This window comes from Mchenga conophoros, linkage group LG3, assembly GCF_057382185.1.
Source record: "Mchenga conophoros isolate Kocher_MC1m ecotype Shallow Benthic linkage group LG3, M_conophoros_male_GT1.1, whole genome shotgun sequence".
NCBI classification, from domain to species: Eukaryota; Metazoa; Chordata; class Actinopteri; order Cichliformes; family Cichlidae; genus Mchenga; species Mchenga conophoros.
Genome location: NC_140528.1, coordinates 61,098,822 through 61,115,750, shown reverse-complemented (window position 1 = coordinate 61,115,750; position 16,929 = coordinate 61,098,822). Strand labels below are relative to the sequence as shown.

The 16,929-nt window shown below is 37.2% G+C and overlaps 2 protein-coding genes across 2 annotated transcripts in view; both read left to right on the top strand.

Annotated features, from left to right (window-relative positions):
• The window catches only part of LOC146579871 (Fc receptor-like protein 5), a 55,405-nt gene extending 47,693 nt beyond the window's left edge, over positions 1–7,712 (top strand). The window contains exons 20-22 of the mRNA XM_085268012.1: positions 494–556; positions 5,876–5,938; positions 6,358–7,712. Coding sequence (XP_085124138.1) covers positions 494–556; positions 5,876–5,938; positions 6,358–6,365 — 134 coding nt within the window. The 3' untranslated portion in view covers positions 6,366–7,712. The remainder of the gene's footprint in view (positions 1–493; positions 557–5,875; positions 5,939–6,357) is intronic.
• A 249-nt stretch (positions 7,713–7,961) lies between these two features.
• The window catches only part of LOC146579867 (Fc receptor-like protein 5), a 97,113-nt gene continuing 88,145 nt past the window's right edge, over positions 7,962–16,929 (top strand). The window contains exons 1-2 of the mRNA XM_085265732.1: positions 7,962–9,532; positions 9,671–9,940. Coding sequence (XP_085121858.1) covers positions 9,208–9,532; positions 9,671–9,940 — 595 coding nt within the window. The 5' untranslated portion in view covers positions 7,962–9,207. The remainder of the gene's footprint in view (positions 9,533–9,670; positions 9,941–16,929) is intronic.

The window sequence follows — 16,929 nt, the reverse complement described above, 5'->3', positions numbered from 1 at the left end:
TGAAGGACCTCTTACCAAATTATTTGTAAGAGTGTATGTATACTTTTGACCCCATATGTACACATTTGTGTAAACTGGGGAAAATCCCAAACAAAACAAAACTCTTTATTTAAAGGCCCAAAAGAAAAAAGAAAAAAAAAAGATTAAATCATCATGTGCTGAGTCTGGGGCGAGGGGGATTACTCACCCATCACTGGAGGCGGAGTCAGTAGTTAAACAGGTCCTTGGTGGCAGGTTCCCTGAGATGGATGAGATTCACCTTGAGTTCCTTGAGGAACATCAGTGTTGTAGGGCTGTCTTCGTTGACATTCCTTTGCAACATTGCATGGACATCAGGGGCATTGCCTCTGAACTGGGACACTCACTGTTGGTGGTTCCCCTTTCTAAGAAAGGGGGCCAGAGGGTGTGCTCCAACTACAAGGGAATCAAAATTCTTAGTAAGCCAGTGAGCCACTGATAGAAATATATTCTCAAATCTCCTTTCTTATTATAGAAGACATTCCAACATATGCCGAGATCAACTGTCACAATAAAGCAAAAGCTAAGGAAAACCAGGGTAAGTAAAGCCTGCTATAATCTCCAGTGTTGAACTTGATAATTATCATAAAAATAATAATTTCTGATTAAAAATGAAGTCTTTTTTCTTATTTGTGTATGCATTTTAGTTTATATTAATAATTTACTGTCATAATTAATGATTGTGAATTCTAAAATTGTGAATCTATTTTACTTTTTTGTTTGTATGTACTCACAGTTTAAATCACTAACAAAAGCTATGATATTGATGTTTGTTTGCCTTTGTCAATTGCCTGATCCTTTTTGTGTTGTGGATGTGTGTTGTTTTTTTGTTTAGGGTTTTTTTTTTCCTTTCAATTTTTGGCCAACTGTATGCATCAGTTCCTTCTGAGTCTCAAAGAGATTTGTTTGGTAGTTTCTCTTCTATCTGTACCTTACACAAAGAGTTGGTGCACCCATAGATTGTCTTATAGTCCATCTTCTGCATTATCTAGTGTCTGTACTGTCCTGTTCTAGGAAGCAGGGTTAGCTAACAGCTCTGAGTTGTAATGAGTGAAACTGGGGTTTTCTGTTCCAGAAAGAGTGTTAACTTCAATTCTTAGTCGGTTTCTGGGGTGACAGTCTCTGTAAACCTAACCTGCTCACTGGCAGGTTTTCTTCTATAAACTCTGAGTTTCTCTGACTCCTCCTCTCCTTCTAGACTTGAACCAGCTGACTGACACATTCATTTCCTCATTCATAAAGATGCATTGACAAGTGAATTAATTTGCAGAAGTTTATGTTTTAACAAGAACTGAAATCCTAGACTTGAATTAGTTTGCTATTTTGTGTACTTACATGACTGCTTCCACATTCATTTAGTTAGTACCAAGTATAGGTGCATTTTTTGAATTTTTGTGTTCCAGGTGCTGTATGTTCATTTTTCTTACCGGTGTGGCAGTCGGTGATACATTGTACAATTCTATTTGTACTCTTTCCTTTTATTAGGTCCCCCTCCCCTGCCCGGCTGTCCTGTCTTAGACATTGTCATATTGTGTACCATATACAATGTAATAATTGAAATAACATGGATAAAAGTGACAAAATAAACAGATAAACCCTGAAAAGGAAGCGCCCATAGCAAATTTATAGAGCTGATCTTGAAAAACCAAAATGTGTTTGGAACAACAGTTTATCACATTTAGTTAGGAACTGGACCCAAATGGAGGACTTTCCTGGTTGCGGCAGTGAATTTATTTACAGTGTTAGAACAAACAGTGCGATTTCTTCCGTGGCAAAATTCCCGACTCTTGTGCAGTGCTCTCCTCCCGATCCGTAGTGCAAGATTAATCCAAAATGACTTATTTACAGCAGTGCTCACTCCCTGCACTGAGCCACTTAGGACAGGTCAACTGTTGAGGATATGACATTGATTGCAAACGCTGCCAGACAGGATAGGCTTAAGAAAAAAAAATATATACTGTTGTCTTCTTTTCTGTTTTTAAAGATTGACATTCATATTGTGAATGTCAATCTCTTGTCATATCTTATTTCTTGGTCCTCTGTATTAAAATGAATGGTCTGCTATTTTTTTATGGAACGCCAGGACTGCCATAATGAATTAATTAAATACACCATTAAATAATTAATTAAATGTGTCAATAATTAATTAAAATTGGAATTAATTAATTAAATAAATAGTTATGACACATGTAATTAATTAATTATTGACACATTTAATTAATTATTTATATATTTCACATTTTAATTAATTATTGACACATTTAATTAATTAATTATTGACACATTTAATTAATTATTTATGTATTTCACATTTTAATTAATTATTGACACATTTAATTAATTATTGACACATTTAATTAATTATTTAATGATATATTTATTTATTTCATTTTGGCAGTCCTGGCGCCTGGCTCTCGTCATGAAATAATTTTATCTGTCAGCCTCACCCATCAAACTCAGGGGGCGGGGTTAACGCTGCCCATGCAGCTTCTCTAACATTTGATTGGTTGCCGTGCAAAGTAAGTCAAAACAGGTCGATCCTAGATAATCGACTGCTTGTGTAGACTTGGGGCAGCCAGTTATCCCAGAATGCAGATCAAATCACAGGCAGCAATGGTGGTGGTGTAGTTTTAAAATACCCCGTTTTTCTGTCACCAGCTACACTTTTAATGGTGTTTTAGCCGCGAATGTCGCGACGTATGTCTGGTCAGGTTGTCAACATAGAACATGCTTGCAAAAGTGCTCAGATGTTTTCAGAGATTTCACTAGCTCTGCTAACAGTTAGCATGCAGAGCGCACCGAGGGGGTACATTAACCGGTTTGTTTACATATTCCACTCTCCGTGTTCCACATGTTGCATTCGCAGATTCTCATTTTCACCGAACGATCGTCTCTTTCCGCCTGGTCTTGTGTCTCTGTGCTTCTGTAACATAAAGAACGAGCTGACATTTTTCTCACGAAACCAGCGATCAGCTCAGCAGACCCTCAGTTTACCTGCATGCATCCTCCTCCTCATCTGTCAGCTGTTTAACACCTGCTGCTAATTCAAGAAACACGCCTAGTTACCTGGTGATAGTCACAGTTTAACTGGGCAGCCGGTGCTCGATATAACGCAATGTCAGCGCATTTTTCTGCACAAGATAAGTAAATATAGTATTTTCCCCGAGCGCAGAGCTGCTGGAGCTTGTTTCCTTACAGAGCACTTTATAGGCGAACAGCTTGATCAGCGGCTGATGTCCAATCACCGGCACACAGCTTTCAAACCTCAGCTGAGTTTTAGCTCTCAGTGGTTAAACGCTGGACTTCATTCACTCAGGTTCTGTCTGTCGGGTCACGTTTACTTCGCTGTTTTATTTACAACTGAGCAAATCGGTTTGGCTGAGGTTAAAGTTACGTTTCATAACTGCATAGTTTCACAGACGTTTAATGGTTCAGTGGCACATGTGTTAGACTGAACTATCATCTAAATATCATCTGTTTTTTAATAGTTATTCAACTGTATTCTAAGCACCAGCTGTCTGTTAGAATGTGATTTTTTTTCTCTCTCTGTTGGCAGAGGTATAAAAATGCGCAGGAAAATCTGACGTGCATGGCGAACTTCACCTACGATATTTAGGGAGGAATAAACACACATCAAACATAAATGAACCATTTGTCTGTCTCCATAATTGAGAGAATTTTCTCTTCTTATGTCAACACTCTCTCTCTTTTTTTTTTTTTTTTTTTTTTTTGCTTTTTCGGTCATGTTATGTTTACCTGTCAAAGGCTTGTTACAAACTATGAAACACATTGTGCAGACTTCTGGATGTTAGAAGAAAACGAATACTGCTCATGAATGAGACTAAAGGCAGGAAGGTGTCCTTTAAAACTAAACATGTTAATAGGACCTCCCTGTTTATATCATAGTTTATGATATAGCACGTGTATTTCAGTAATAGCCTGCTGAGGCCACTATACGTGCTGGCCTCATATCAAATGTGAAGGCAGACTGAGTCTATGTTTGACGTTTGTTTATATCTAATCTTCCTTTTCAAACATTTAAACAGCAGCGAGTCTGCAGCTGAGGGAATACAAATTCAAATTGTCGGAACAGGTTTGCCCGTTTCTTGGATTCATTTGGTGATTTATTAAATGTATAACTGTTATTCTAATCTGCTGCTGAGTCTCTTACACTTTTCTTTATGCTGTATATTTTCACGTCTCTGGAATAGTTGGCAGTTAGATAGTCAGCTGGGAAACTCTGTGTTAACTCATGGAGCTGAGGATATCGTGGATATGCTGACCTCGCTGCGTGGTGTACAGAGCGAGGTCAGCATGATTAATATTCACAATAAAAATATTAGCCGAACATCATGAAGTCTGTATGTGTTTCATAGTGTCGAACGACCTTTGTACAGTTAAAGCCAGCAGTTACTACATGACGGAAACACCAACGTTATCTCTTTTATGCGTTTATACACAGGTCACGCTGATTACTGAACAAAAACCCAAAGATCAGATGTTAAACAGATTTATTTGCTCTCTCTCCTCCTTAAACATGTTTTTAATGTTAGTTATAATTCAGAATTGGCGACTGAAACACGTAGGACACATAAGAACATCAGGAAATAAAACACCGATAAATATAACCTCAGTAAAAGAAGTCAGCGGGGGTTACTACAGCTGTGTACCGGGGCCTGCGCTTTGTCGGTGGGATTGCTTGCGAGGCGAGCGGGTCTATCCCACGCTTTGCCGTGAGACTGGGACGACATCTCCGAAATCATCGAAACACTTTTGCAAAGAGGCTGTATCTTGACAAACCGACCAGACACATGAAGATTAAACCACTACATTCTCGGCTAAAAAATATTAAAACGGTATTTGGTGACACACAAACAGGGTTTTTCAAAGCTCAGTTCTGTTAGCTTCCACATGCCGGTTGTTGTGTGCTAGAAACAATGGCCACCAGGCCAAAGCAATGGTTTTGACTCGATCAGCGTTAACCCCGCCCCCTGAGTTTGATGGGTGAGGCTGACAGATAAAATTATTTCATGATGAGAGCCAGGCGCCAAGACTGCCAAAATGAAATAAATAAATATATCATTAAATAATTAATTAAATGTGTCAATAATTAATTAAATGTGTCAATAATTAATTAACATGTGAAATACATAAATAATTAATTAAATATGTCAATAATTAATTAATTAAATGTGTCAATAATTAATTAAAACGTGAAATACATAAATAATTAATTAAATGTGTCAATAATTAATTAATTAAATGTGTCAATAATTAATTAAAACGTGAACTACATAAATAATTAATTAAATGTGTCAATAATTAATTAATTACATGTGTCATAACTATTTATTTAATTAATTAATTCCAATTTTAATTAATTATTGCCACATTTAATTAATTATTTAATGGTGTATTTAATTAATTCATTATGGCAGTCCTGGCGTTCCATATTTTTTTACCCATTGGCATGTTGAATTGCAGTATTGGGGATCCACTGATGATTGCTTTTTTCTCTGCTCATGCATCGGGTGAACATATTCAGATTTGACTGAACTAACTCTGATCAGCTGTTCTGGAACAGAAGACACAGAGTTGCCAATTTCAGAGTTAATCAACTTATTGTTTGTTTTTAAAGTCAGAGTTTGATGAATATGCTTCCTGGAATGGTGCCACACAGGGGGGTTAAAACAAACAAACAAACACACAGCTTTGTGTAATAATAATAATAATAGTAAAGAATATTATGAAATTCATACGATTTATGTCAACTTCTAAGGCTGTCCACAAGTTCAGCAGCTGTATATCATTGTTTTCTGCGGCATAAATGCATCCTGAGATCTCATTTATTTTTTAGAAGACAGTCCAACGTATGCCCAGGTCAACCGTCACAATAAAAGAGCATCCAAGAACAACCAGCGTAAGTAAAGCCTGCCATCCTCTCCAGTGATGATCTTAAAATTTGACTGGAATAAATAACATGAAAATCTGCTTTACTTATTTTTTTACTTGAATACATTTTAGTTTGTATCACTAATATGTCATACTCTGTATTTGTCTCAGATACAATTGAGAACTAACTTAATTGACCTGTGAGTTAAAGACTTACTTTTTATTATGAGTTTACAGCTAAGCCTTTTAAATAATATTCTCTCCAGTCACAGTAAACTCGAGTCATGCATCAGCTGATGAAGCAGTTTATTCTGAAGTTAAATTAGGAAGTGCCCTCTGTAATTAAGCTAACATGACTGTTATATTTAGTGATTTATTTGTACTCTTTAGCTCATAATATTGTTACTAAATGATAATCCCTATGTCCTTTTTGTGGCTGTTTTACAGGTCATTGAACCGAATTGTAGCAGTAAAACCAACCTCAAGCTTCTTATACAGAAATGTCTGTAGCTTGTTCAGTATTTTGTACAGTTTTTTTTAGTGATAGTCATCATCATTATAATATACAGTATACAATATATATAATATATGGTACAGACAAGGTGTTTTCATTTAGTGTTCATATTATCTGTATTCATTTAATAATAAAACATGATTTAAAGTTAGCTTTTGCAGTGTAACATAAGATAGGTTCCTCTATGGGTACAAAGAAATACTATAAATGCATGTATTGAAAGTTTTTGAACATTACCTAAAAGAGGACTGATATAATACTGTATGGATTTAAATGTGTGAATAAATGCATTTCTTCATGGAAATTGTATGCAGTTATAGTTTGGGTTTTTATCTTTTTTTTATTTTGGCCTGAGCAGTGTTTTTGTTCTATCATGATATAGCTCTACAATATAATTGTAAAAATGTAAAGGATTTATCTTTTGTAACTTTCAACTAAATGACCATGTATACAATATGAATATCAAATCACAGAGACAGCTTAAAGTTAATAGACATTTAGTACTGGGGTTCTATTATTTTGAAAAATGAGTGTTTAGAAAATCCAATCAGAGTAAATTCTCCGCTATAAAAATTTTCCTCTATATTGGACCTAATAATTTGCTCATGCACCATTTTTCTTCCGATCTTCACTGAAAATGGGAAAATACTATTTTCAGACAAAGACTCAAAATCTCAAAATTTTGGCAATCTGGGTTGGTCAAAAATCAACCAAGCAACTTTTTTTTTTTTTTTTTTTTTCGCAATTTTGAGACCAACTGAACAGCTTTATCCTTTCATCTCTGCATATAATGTTGGAACACCTGGGCTTGAGGTACCCCTGTTCTGAGTGAGCTTGGTTATGAAAGTGCCCTCCTTTCTGCAGTCACACCTCTCCATTGCTCTCTGTCTGGATTTTTGTTTAAAGCCTTCTGACTTGGACAAGCCAGGATGTAGCATGATTTCTTGAGTCATTTTTTGTTGCTTTCTACATGCTTTGCTATGCATCTTGCATTAACGATGGGCAACAACATTTTGGTATTGATCCAATGTAGTGTGCACTTTATGTAGTCCTGTATTGATTTACTGTTTTATGTAGCACCAAGGTCTTGGAGGAATGCTGTCTCGTTTCACTGTGTACTGAACCACTGTATATGGTTGACATGACAATAAAGCCACTTGACTTGAGTTTATATGTCTGTAATTGTTAGATGTATTTTTTTAGGCTGTAAGCTGTAATCATCAAAATTGTAAAAAATGTAAACAATGAAATATTTAACTTTACACGCAATTCAATTCAGTTTTACTTTTAAAGCATCAAAATCACAAAAATAATAATACAGGAACAAAAAAAAGTCAGACCACCCCCTCCAGAAAAAATCAATCTTATAACACAAAGCACAGTACAATGATGGACTGTGTTTACAGCAGATAGGCACTAGAGGGTGATATTATGTCATTTATAATTTATTGAATCTATGTTAACCTTTGGTAGAAATGGTTCCAAGACCTATCAGTCAGTGTTTGACTGCAACCTGTCTGCTAAACCCTGCAGTATCACAGTAACAGCTTAGTACAAATTGCATCTTTTGTAATCCTAAATAGGGACTAAAAATAGCAATCAAAACTACTGTTTCAAACATATTCCTACATATATTATGTAGAAATGTATTTCATAAATACGGTATATTATTCATTTTGCTCTAACATGTTTTCTCTACACAGACAATGTCCTGAAAATGTCATTAGTTTAATTGCAGAAAACATTAGTTTAACCCTTTAAAGTTATTCTCATGACTTATTCTAATAACAGCCACAATAATTACCAAGCCAAAAATGACACATGAAATAAAATGTAAACCCTCATGCAGCTGTCAAGTCACTATTCATGAGTTACTATTTATCATTATTGTGTTGACAGGGGACATGTTCAAAACTGAAGTAACTGCAGTTGTGAGAGCTTTATTTAAAACAGGAAAGGGAGGAGAGATGGTGTGGCCTGAGAAAAGGACTCCGCAGAAAGCAAGTGTGCTCACGCTGATAAGAGATATAGCTTCCTTTCACCCACACTTCTCTTTTTATCTTGTTCATATGCATCAGAGCATCAAAGTGGAAACATTTCTCACAAGTACAGAGACATTTTCACCATTTTCAGTGTTGAATGTCAGGATGGGACATGCTTTCTTCTGTGCATCTGGGTTGGTTTGTAAGTATACAGAATATTTACATTATGCAATGTCTATTTTTATATTAGTTTCTTTAAGAGCGCAGACAGTATGGTATTTTTATCCACTTCACTTTGATCACCTTTTAGTTAATGCAGGGTAGCTGGCACAGGTCTAACTTAACTTAGTAGTGACATTGTTAATTACACACAATACTGTCATCAGTAAACCACCAGGAAGTTTTAAATGCAAGGTTAATTTTAAGTTTTATAAGTATTAACTTCTATTTCAGTGCTGAACACACTTCTGTCTTGCGGACAAACTGAAGGTGATTGAATGCTTTTTCTTTTGTTTCTGTTGCATCACTTCAGATAGATATATATCACATAAATACCATCAACCATATTTTATTTGCAGAATTACTGCCAGTTTAGGCAGTAATTCTGCAAAATCTTATTTCTTTAACACAAACACTACTTATGCGTGCTGTGATTACTCATCTTTGCTACTTGAGCAGTTTCTTTGACAATGTATTACGGACAAGGAACACAAAACTAACATAGTTACTAAAGATTGTGTAAGAAAATGACAAAAATATCTTGAAGAACTGCTGAGTATTGTTTGCTTTACTTACGTGGACATGCATGTGTTCCTTCTGAAAGATAAACCCAAACCTAATCTCAGTGTGTCTTCATCATGGCTGAGTCCTGGGGCATCAGTGACTCTACACTGCAGTGTTAGAAATCACTCTGCAGAATGGAGGTTCTACTGGTATCAGGCTTTTTTCAAAAATTCAAGCAAGGGCTACTACTTTGAGCTGCTACCAGGTGGTAAAAATGGAACTGCACAAAATTCCTACATTGTTCATGGACAGAAACAGACGGCAGGATATGCATGTAGAGCTGGAAGACAACAGCCAGAGCATTTCACTTCGGACAGCAAACCTGTATTTGTTTGGTCTGCAGGTAAGTGTGAATGTAATATCATTGCCATGATGCATAACAATACAGCTTCTGTTAATACAGTTACTTCAAGAAACACTTAGATTCCTAATTTCATAATATCTCAGTGGCTGTTTTGATCCCACATTACATGTTTCTAAGATTCTAGTTCAGCAACTGCAACTGTCAAAGTGACTCCTGACAGAGTGCAGCACTTCTCTGAAGAGTCTGTCTCACTGCGCTGTGAGGGGAAACCTTCTGAGTGGAGAGTGATGAGGCTGAGTGAAGCAGGCTACCTTGCAAACTGTTCTGCCTGGGGAACAATGAGTGGATCCACCTGCACGATCAAAAATGCTACAACCAAACCAGCCGTGTACTGGTGTGAGTCTAAACTGGGTGGCTTCAGCAATGCTGTCAACAACACGGTGCAAAGTAAGTATTTTTACATCCTTTTTTTCTTTTTTTTTCTTTTTTGTTTGTTTGTTTGTTTGTTTTCCTGTATGACTCTGCAGGTTCTGCCCACATTGTGTCACAGTAAGCATCCTTTCAGTCAATAAGATTATACTTTTGAAAGTGTTAGAGTTATGTTTCTGTAAATATAAAAATGCAACATACTCATTCCTCACCTTTATCTTATTATTTTTTATTCAATTTGTCATTAATGTGAAAACATGCCTCCAGTAAGTCATCAGACCTTTCTGTTACCTTACATTACCACAGGCCCCAATCTTTCTGCCTGAGTTTTGAATTTTTGTATTTACCTTTTATGTTTAATTGTTCTGAGTCTTTGAGTTTTGAATTTTATTTATTTCAGGTTTGGTTCTTTATGGATATCTGCTCAATTTTGTCTTTAGACTTTTGCAAATTTCATTGGTTTCAATTCTCCTTGCCTCCCTGTATTAAATCTGTTATTAAATCTCTGTCCCTGTCAATCGGCCGAGGTTAACCCAAAACCTTTCCAAGCTCTTTAGATTCCTGTCTTAGGTGCTTCTTTGTTTAGTCACTTCCTGTTTTATTTTAGTAGTCTCCTGTTCCTGTCATGGTCCTGTGTCTCCAACACAGTATTTTAAGTTTTCTGTAGTATTTGGTTTCTTGTGTTTAAGTGTTGTTGTTTTTTTATTTCTTTGCAATATTAGTACATTGTTATGGTCTCTGTTAGCCACTTCCTGTTCTGCTCTGACAGTCCCTCTTTTCATGTGACGTGATGTTCAATTTACTTCCTCTGTCTTGTCAGTTACATTCAGCAGTGTCAAATCGTCAACAGATTCAACACTGCAGTTAATGCTCACCCTTCTACTCACTTAGCTGTAGTCAGCCTGCAACCCACAGCCGTGCAACTCTCTCCCGTCTCCTCACTGCACCATAATCTAGTATGAAAGAACAGACACCTCTCCCCCACCTTTCACTTTCACTCACAACCAGGTTCAGAGACAAATAGTAAGACTCCACTTGGGGAAGTCTACTGGACAGATGGGGCGAGTCCCTGCCTCATCAAGGCCTGTGCCTCCATCATCGACCAGCTCCGATCTATAGTCAGGCCACATTAGGAACCTCTTCACTTATCTTAGTAGCTCCACTTCGAACATCAGCAGATGTCATCATCTAACTTCTCAATTGTGTTTATGCCGATCTGGACCAGCCAGCAAGCACTGTGAGGGTCACACTTTTTGACTTTTACAGTGCATTCAATACCATCAGGCCAGCCCTCCTGGGTGATAAGCTGACAGCAATGCAGATGGATGCTTCTCTTGTGTCCTGGTACCTTTACACCACAGACTTCAGCCACTGCACTGAGACCTGCCATCTTCAGATGATTTCTGATAACTCTGTGAAGGGTGAATTCATCGGTGGGGATGATGAGACAGAGTATCAGGCTGTGGTTCACTCTTTGTCTCGTGGTGGGAGCAGAATAATCTGCAGCTCAATGTGACACAAACCAAGGAAGTGACTGTGGACTTTAGGAGGACCAGGAAACCAGTAAACCCTGTTTTATGCAGGGGGTCGACAGTGTAGACAGTGTGGAGAACAATAAATACCTCGGAGTACACACTGACAATAAACTGGACTGGGTTAAAAGCACAACTCCACTCTACAGGATGGACCAGAGCTCTCTCTATTTTGTGAGGCAACTGAGGTCTTTTAACATCTGTCAGACAATGCTCTGAATTTTCTACAAGTCTTTTGTAACCAGGGCCGTCCTCTAGTACATATTCTGATGTGACATTGTCTGGCTGTTTTACAGAAAGCAATATAATACTTGTGAGCCCCGTCCACCCAGTTACTGAGGGAGAAGCTGTTACGCTCCACTGCAAACTGAGGAACAAAACTTTAAAATCCTCTGTGCTTTTCTTTCGAAATAATAACCTCATCAGCAATGACACCAGAGGGAGGCTGAATATCCCTGCAGTGTCAAAATCAGATGAAGGCTTTTACAAGTGTCAATATTCAGAAAAACAGTCACCACAGAGCTGGATGTCAGTAAAGGGTAAGTTTGTTTAAAACTCTTCTTCAGCCCTTCTTTTTGCAAATACTCCCTGCAACAACACTTTTGGTGTTTTTATGTGAATATGGATCATTTTAAATCACATTAATGTACTAATAGTAGTGAGTATTCATACTTTGTGAAAACAACTGAACATAAAACTTAAAAATAAAATGTATTTGTTTTTTATTGTAGCGGTATCCAGGCCTTTAAAGTCTTCATTTACTGCGCAGATGATTATTGGATTTATTTGTGGGATTTTACTGATTGCTATCCTACTCGTGATTTATCTGAAAGTCAAAGGGTGAGGCCTTTTCAATTGATTAAAATCTGATTCTGCCTTCAGTTTCTAATGCAAAATAATATATTTTCCTTATAAAAATTATTGAGTAATCATCTTAAAGAGCATACATGTTTATTAGTCATCAATTATTTCTATTCACTTTTTTTTTCAATATTTTTAACATTATTTTCTTTCAATTATTTTACTACATTTTACAGAACACAGTGCAAACAAACCCATGTTGATTCTGCAGATTCTGAGGTTAGCCAGAATGCATGTCAGCTTGAAGCGCTCTACTCTGAAGTCCATGGTCAGTTTTGATTAACTAACCCAAATCTTCAAAAGTTTTTAAAAGATACTGACAAAAAACCTTTATGATGTACCTTTTTTAAATGTACGGACATATTTTTAAAATTAGATTCCACTTTTGCAGCATTTCAGTTTCTGAAATATCATTAAACTGTCTGTTTTCTGTCATCTTTTAGATGATAATCTGCTGTATGCCCTGGTAATGCACAAAAACAAAGGTGAAACCCAGAACAATGCAGGTATTTTAAACTAGCATTCAATTCAATTTCAGTTTTCTGTTCATGTTAGTTAAACTTGATTGTTTTTGTAATTTATGTAACATCTAACACACATAATCTGGACCTTAATTGGTTTCTCCATTTACAGGTAGACCATCACAGGCAGCAGCGGATGGCGCTATCTATTCTGAAGTCAGACTACAGGAAAACAGCTCTTGGTAATATAGGCACATATTAAGTCTACATCATCTGTATATATATTTTCATCCAAGTTCATAGAAAGAAGCTTCAGCTTTACAGCAAGAATTTCCTGAGTTTGAATCGACCTAGTTGGACCTTTCTGTGTGCAGCTTGCATTTTATGTGTGCCTGTGTGGGTTCTCTCAGAGTACTCCGCTTCCTCCTACAGTCCAAAGACATGCATGTTAGGTTAACTGTGTTTGTGAATGTCCAAAGTCATCTGACTGTGTTAGCCAAAATGTTCAGGGTGTATCCCACCTTTTTCCCTGTGACAGCTGGGAGAGGGTCCAGGAAGATTTTCTCTGTAATTGAACATATTTTGCATCTGTAGCCCTTACAGTTGTCTGGATTGGTGTTAAAGCTGCTTCTTTCATTTTTTTTTTTATACTTTTGCACTTTTCCACTTGAATTCTGCTTGTCCTTCAGTCTTGTCCACACTTCCACTTAAAATCTAAAGGTGAGAGGTCTTTCTCTGAGTCTCCCCTCTTTTGTAAAGTCCCCCTCCTGTTTGGAAATTGTTTAATCAATCTTGAAGACCTAGCTATTTTCACAGGCTTTTGGGTCCCTTTGAAACCGGCTATGGGTCTGTTCTGTCTTAGTTTATCTTGGTTCTTTATGTTATTTGTGCACGTATGTGTATATGTATATATGTACACATGCACACGTGAGTATCTGTGTGTATATACTGTACATGTTCCCTTTCAGCACATGATGCGATAAATAGTAACTCAGGAATGGTGAATGGTGATATGACTGCTACAGGAGACTTTACATTTCATTTCATGTGTCATTTTTGGCTTGATAGCTATTGTGGTGGTTATTAAAGAAGTCATTACCATGATTTTAAATGTTTTCTGCAATTTAAAATAACTACACTTTCAGTACATTATCTGTGTAAAAAACAGTGTGCAGAAAATTTAATGATAATAATCATAAAGAAAGAAGAAATACGCCTGGCATGACTGTATGAAATTTATTTCCTCTTTTGTCATCATATTCTGTTCAAACCTGCCAAACTGTCAATAAATGTGTCACTGTTAATTTCTGTGCCTTTTTAGCACCACATAAAGAATATATATAAATATCACATGTGGTGACGTGCTATACAAATAAACCTTACTTGATTTGACGAATAAAAAAAATGTGGTCATCATTAACAAAATGCATGTGTAATAGTGTGCTCCAGAAAATTTTCATTTAACGTTACTACTACTGCTAAAATGTGATCTTTGCATAAATTTTTAATTTTTAATCACATTGGGGAGTGAGAGGGGGACTCAAGGTTAAGACTGCATTCATCAGCACTACTCAAGGCAGGATCATTCTACACTAGGGAAATATTGCTCACCACAAAGCCAAATTATGTGATTTGGTGAATTTGAAATTTAATTTACTGATTAATTAGTAAATTAAATGTGAAATTTGCCTTCAGTTTTTACATTTTGTTGCAGTTATGTATGTTGTTAACTTGCCTGAATAGAGAGCAGCCAAGTTAAACACACCTCCAACATCCAATGAATACAGAATCATCAGAGCTACTGAGTCTGACAGTGGAGGATACAGCTGCCGGGGCAGAAGGGACTATTTCTTATCAGAGTGGAGTGATATCATCACACTGACTGTGTCATGTGAGTTAGCAAGAGCACTACCTGTTGCAGCAACATATGATAAGGATGGCGCCAGTGTCCGGCAGCCTCGCCTCTGTCAGTGCACCCCAGGGCAGCTATGGCTACAATGTAGCTTGCCATCACCAGTGTGTGAATGTGTGTGTTAATGTGTGTGTGAATGGGTGGATGACTGAATGTAGTGTAAAGCGCTTTGGGGTCCTTAGGGACTAAATATAGCGCTATACAAATACAGGCCATTTACCATTTAATTCTGTTGTTTTTAGTGTGTATTAAATGGAGATTTCATTTTTGTGCAAATGTTAGTTAAAGAGTCTGCTGGTTCTGTCTGTGGGAAACTGAGGGTTCAGAATTGAACGTAAATGTACAAATAAGCTAGTGAGTAAGCTTTTTAGTGCAAACATATCAGCTAATTTCTTGTTCAGAGGTTTACACAAAATTTACTCCCATCATGTTTTTGTGGTTATTTGGATATTCTGCACTATGAACACTGCTCTTAAATCCACAGTGCATGCTGTGTGTTGTGTAGATGTATAAAATGTCCATAAATGATACTAAACTATAACCATATACGGTGAAAACTTGTAGAATACAGTTCTACAAGTTATGTCTGTGTTGAGTGTTTCTTCTTCATATACAACAAGCTATATTGTGAATGTATGGATATATTTTCCAATCAAATATATTTTGTTATGCAGGCTAAAGGCAACATTTTACTAACTGTATATGAAATAAATTGATTTCAGTGAGTGCTCATAACAACACAGGAGCACCTGATGGAGGCCCTAAATCATACACTCACACAACGTGAGTTGTATACGGTAGTGGTCAGTGTTATGTTGCTAGTGTGAGAACACTGAATCACACATATGCACAGAATCAGGAAAATCAGAATTATAGCAGCAACACAGCAAACATCCGTGACAACCCCTTGGATGTTATCTGACACGATACTAAACAGTATCAAAGACAGAGTTTACAGCCATAAAATACTCCCACCCACAATGCTCTTCTCTCTCACTCACTGCAGGATACACATGTCTGCTCAGCACAGGAAGTCATGTCACTGTATGGAGGGTGGGGCGGAAATTTAAGTTTCTGCTTAAACTATTGTTTTTTAAACATTGCATGTATTTAATCCACACTATTGTTAAGGTTCAAAAATTGAGGAAGGATTCAAATTCAAATTCAAATTTTATTTGTCACACACACACAACCATACACAGTATGACATGGGGGTGAAATGCTTGTAGCTGTACAATGCCCGACCATTAAATGACAGAAGAAAAGTTTTACAATATTTACAATTTACAGTTTAACTGGCAGTCCCAGGCTTCTACCTTTCTACCTTTAAAACCCGCCACCAGCCAAATGGCTGGTAGGCTTTTAGCTAAGCTTTAGCTTCAGGCAAGTGGAAGCTAAATTGGCTAGTCATTCATATGTAAATTGGGTTGTTACCTGGGAATTCTGGAGGGAGGGGAGTGGGGGTGTGTGGATGAGGGGGTGGGGGAGCTGCTAAAAGCGGTGAGCTTCCTTTTGTGTTTCATCTTGATGCATTCTCAATCATCCAGGGAAACAAATCTCCAAAAGTCACCAACTTGGAGTGTTTCAGTTTGCCATCTTAGGGAGAAATCAACACACATGGGTGTATGTCCTTTGTTGCTGAGATTTATTGATAAAAACAGTACAAAAAATCAACCATTTGTACACATTTTTACAAATAATTATAAAAAGTGAGTGAGTACATTTCAACATTTTCAGCAATCACTCACAATCCTGGCACTGCCATGGTATCTGTAGTCTGCATTTACCTTGGCTTGGCTTCCTGATCAATTGTCCACTACCAAAAGGAAGCCAAGCCCTGTGATCACACCTTGTTTTGTTGTAAAGGGTGGCAGGGCTTGGCTTCCTTTTGGTAGTGGAGCATTGATCAGTCGTCCATTGTGGCATCAATGTGATCACACCTTGTTTTGTTGTAAAGGGTGGCAGGGCTTGGCTTCCTTTTGGTAGTGGAGCATTGATCAGTCGTCCATTGTGGCATCAATGTGATCACACCTTGTTTTGTTGTAAAGGGTGGCAGGGCTTGGCTTCCTTTTGGTAGTGGAGCATTGATCAGTCGTCCATTGTGGCATCAATGTGATCACACCTTGTTTTGTTGTAAAGGGTGGCAGGGCTTGGCTTCCTTTTGGTAGTGGAGCATTGATCAGTCGTCCATTGTGGCATCAATGTGATCACACCTTGTTTTGTTGTAAAGGGTGGCAGGGC